Below are 3,954 nucleotides of genomic sequence, written 5' to 3'. Positions count from 1 at the left end.
GCAAGCCTGACTAGCTACTCACTGTTCCCAGGGCATTTTCAGCCCAAGAGGACAAAGATTAGTGTTGGGACTCTCAGCATCGCCCTCACATCTTTATTTGTTTTCTGCCAGTGTGCAAACTTGTGGAGACCAGAGGCCAAATAGGTGACTCACTGTGTTAGAGCTTTAAGTAGCCTGACTCATAGGTCCCATGGAGCTGCTTATCTATGCAGTGAGTTTAGAAGTATAAGACAGTACATCATGCTTTTTTGTCTTTTTCTATTTTTTTTTTAAGACAGGCTTTTTTTGTATGTAGATTTGGCTGCCCTGGAACTCCCAATGTAGACCACTATGTCCTTGAACTTCAACAGTGCGCCTGTCTCTGCCTCTTCAGTGCTGTGGTTGTTTTTACTTTTGATTATATTTATTTCATTTATGCGCATTGTATTTATATCGTTTCCCCCTTCTCCCTCCAACTCCTTTCATGTCTCCCCTACTCCCTCTCAAATTCATGGTCTACTTTCTCTCATTATTATTGTTACATGTATAACAATGTATACATACATATATTTTACATATTGTCATGTGTAACAATATAAGTAATAATTATTATAAGTAAAATACACATATTTATTATATAAATACAAATATATATTTTTATTATATAAATAGATACAGCCTGTTGAAACCCTTTTGTGTTGATTCTATGTATGTGATTTTTGGACTGACAACTTGTTATCAGAAAAACACTTAAAGCGATCATAGTTTCAGAAGGCTGATTCTCTATCTCTTAATGGCCATTGTTTCTAGTGCTTGACCTGGGGTAGGATCTTGTGAGATGTTCCCCATCCATGTTGGCATGGAAATTCGTGCTGTGTTACTTTTCAAGTCTTGTTTAAGCAGCCATATGGTGATTGCATGGATACAGATTCTTCATATATATTTCATAATCTTCATGTGTAGTCTCATATATAGAAGCTTTCAGATATAGAAGACAGAATCTCAGTACCCACAAACTTGGTACTCTGGTTCTTACAGTCTTTCTTTTTTTGCCATCTTCTGCAATGTATACCCTGAGCAGGGGTTGTGTTGTAGGTTTATCAATTGGCACTCCATGGTCAATTGTGTTCTGTGTTTTGATAAATTGTGGCTTTTTGTAATAGTGTCTGTCAGCTTCAGAAAGCAGTTTCTTGGATGGGGGAGTAAGAACTCTGCTTACCTGTAGGTAGAAGTATATGTATTTAAAATGAAATTAGGTGTTATACTGTGTTAGGAATGTGGCAATAGTAGGTTCTGCTCTAAGGTCCTTGCCCTCACTAGCCACAGGTAGTTGAATATGCTTATAACACTAGGTATGAATTGTTTTACTACAGACAGTATCTTAAGGCCAGTTACACAGGTGTTAGTTCCTGTGAAAATATCAGTGCCACTGTTGTGCTTTTGAGACTACTTCCCTCAGCAGTATGTGGAAGGTGAGCAAAAGCTGAGGAATACAGTGAGTTGTAGAACACTGGTGCCATCATAAGCTGGGAGAAGGGATAAGAATTGGCAAAAACCAGAATGTCCTCAGCATGCTCAAAATACTCATAATATATTATTTTCCTGATTCAGGTATCTCGGTCACCTGCTGTCCTTCCCAGGGCTTTTTTGCTGTCCCTGACAACAGCCATCATGCCCAGGGGACAAAAGAGTAAGGCCCGTGCTCGTGAAAGGCGTCGCCAAGTCCAAGAAGAAGCCAAGGGGCTCACGGATGCTCAAGCAAATGCTTCAGAGAAAGGAGAGTCACTTGCCCACTCTGATCAAGCTTCAGGGGATGCTAGGCCAAGCACTTCTACGGCTGGCTTTCCAAAGCAGTCTCAAAGCTCAGCACCAAGCAACACTGGCAGCAAAGTCATGGCCCACAAAATGTCTGATAAATGTGACCAGAGCCAAAGGGATGAAAATAAGAGAATTTCCAGGGCACCACTTGCTACTGGAAGCTCACAGATGGATCATCTGACAAGGAAGACAGGAATGTTGATGGAGTACATGCTCTGCAAGTACAAAGTTAAGCAGCCCATGAGGAAGGGAGAAATGCTCAAAGTTATCAACAAAAGGTTCAAGGAAGACTTCCCTGAGATCTTCAAGAGAGCTGCCTATCGATTGGATGTGGTTTTTGGCATTGAGTTGAAAGAAATCCAGCCCCATGGTCAATCCTATGAGCTTGTCAGTAAGCTAGAGTTCCAGGATGATGGAAGTGGGAGCAGTGAGCTGGGTCTTCCTACCAGGGGCATTCTGATCCCTCTCTTGAGTGTGATCTACTTAAATCACTACTGTGCCCCAGAGAAGGAGGTCTGGCACTTCCTGAATATGTTAGGAATCTATGATGGGGTCCCACACCTCATCTTTGGGGATGTGAGGAAGCTCATCACTGAAGATCTAGTGCAGGAAAAGTACCTAGAATACCGTCAGGTTCCTGAGAGTGATCCTCCATGCTATCAGTTCCTGTGGGGCCCAAGAGCCTATACTGAACCCAGCCAGGTAAAGGTGGTGGAATTTTTAGCGAAGATCAATGAAACCATGCCTGGTGTTTACCCATCTCGTTATGAACAGGATTTGATTGAAGAGGAAGAGAAAACCAAAGCCGAAGCTGCAGCCAAGGCTGGCACTAAGGGCAAAGCCAAGGGACATTCTAAGTCCAAGCGCTAGTGAGATAAAGTATAGCCTCTGCTATATGACTGAAGAGGTCAGTTCATCTTTTTGCATGTTATACTCAAGTAAATTGTTGGTAACTTTTGGGGTTTTTTGAGAAAAATGCTAACTTGGAGTTTGAATGTATACAGATATGTTTTGTAGACTTAGCCTTCACTGCTGTTTACTAAGTTTAGTGCTTGAAATGTTTGGGTTAATATGAAATGTTATATGTATTTGATGATATTCAATAAGATAATATAAATTAGACTAAGAAAAAGCTAGAAAATATGAAGGACAGATATTCTGAAAATATTAAGTTTTCAATGAATGCTTTCATTTAGTCCTTGTCTTTTCGATGATGTCAGAGATGTATCCTGGCTTTTGCTTATGACATTAAAGTATGTATGAAAAATCATTGAGAAGCAGATACTTTTTTAAAGGTTCATGCTTTACCCAAATACAATCTTAATACCTGCTCGAGAGGAATTGTCACCCTTTTTATGGGAAATGTGTAGTGAAAGAAGCAGGAGGTATGGCATATGCAGTGCTAGACTCTCTAAGAAACTCTCATTATTGCATAGAGTACAATAAGGTCTCTGTTTCCTGAAGCAATAATAAATGGGTGATGTTTTGTTCAATGAAATTATTTTTTCTATATGCCTTGCTAATTATCTTCAGGGAAGGTCTTATTTTTCTTTTTGTTCCTTACCTGGAATGTGGCACTTTCTGTAGAATATTTTTTAGGCAAAAAATAGAGAAAAATATGGATAGTAATGAATCAGGTTAAAGTGTACACATTTATAAATGATACTTTCAGCATGAGAGAGATACTATAACAGACCTGTTGCATTATACACCTGTATCCCCATCATATAAGGAAGACATTATCAATATCACTTCTCAGTGGAGAGAAGAGGCTTAAAAATCTAAATGATCCCATTTTTAGTGAAGTTCCCATGTAAGTTGAAAGAGTTCAGGTTAGATATGTGCTTTAGAGACTAAACAACTCCATTCCTTTTATGCTGAGGCACACTGTGACTCTTATTTCATTTCATTTTCAGGATCAATAGCTTAATGTGTCCTAATAGTTCACACTGCCTCCAGCTCTAGGGACTGTATGCCCTCTTGTGGGCTCTGTAAGCACCTATACATACAGGGCATACACATATGCCTTTACAGATTCTAAGGGATATTATGGCCCCAGGAGCAGCATTCTCATGTCATGTGAGAAAGGATTGCTGGGCTCTGTTAGGAATAAGCTAATAAACCCCACTAACAGCATGCAAGTCCAAGTAGGACAGA

General features: G+C 39.8%; 1 protein-coding gene across 1 annotated transcript in view; it reads left to right on the top strand.

Moving 5' to 3' along the window:
- The window catches only part of LOC116086606 (melanoma-associated antigen B4-like), a 5,916-nt gene extending 3,249 nt beyond the window's left edge, over positions 1–2,667 (top strand). Inside the window, exon 2 of the mRNA XM_031364838.1 lies at positions 1,591–2,667. Coding sequence (XP_031220698.1) covers positions 1,651–2,667 — 1,017 coding nt within the window. The 5' untranslated portion in view covers positions 1,591–1,650. The remainder of the gene's footprint in view (positions 1–1,590) is intronic.
- Positions 2,668–3,954: the final 1,287 nt, after the last annotated feature.

The sequence above is a fragment of the Mastomys coucha genome, chromosome X (assembly GCF_008632895.1).
Source record: "Mastomys coucha isolate ucsf_1 chromosome X, UCSF_Mcou_1, whole genome shotgun sequence".
Lineage (NCBI taxonomy): Eukaryota > Metazoa > Chordata > Mammalia > Rodentia > Muridae > Mastomys > Mastomys coucha.
The sequence above is the reverse complement of the archived record's forward strand: the minus strand, read 5'-3'. Positions and strand labels throughout refer to the sequence as shown.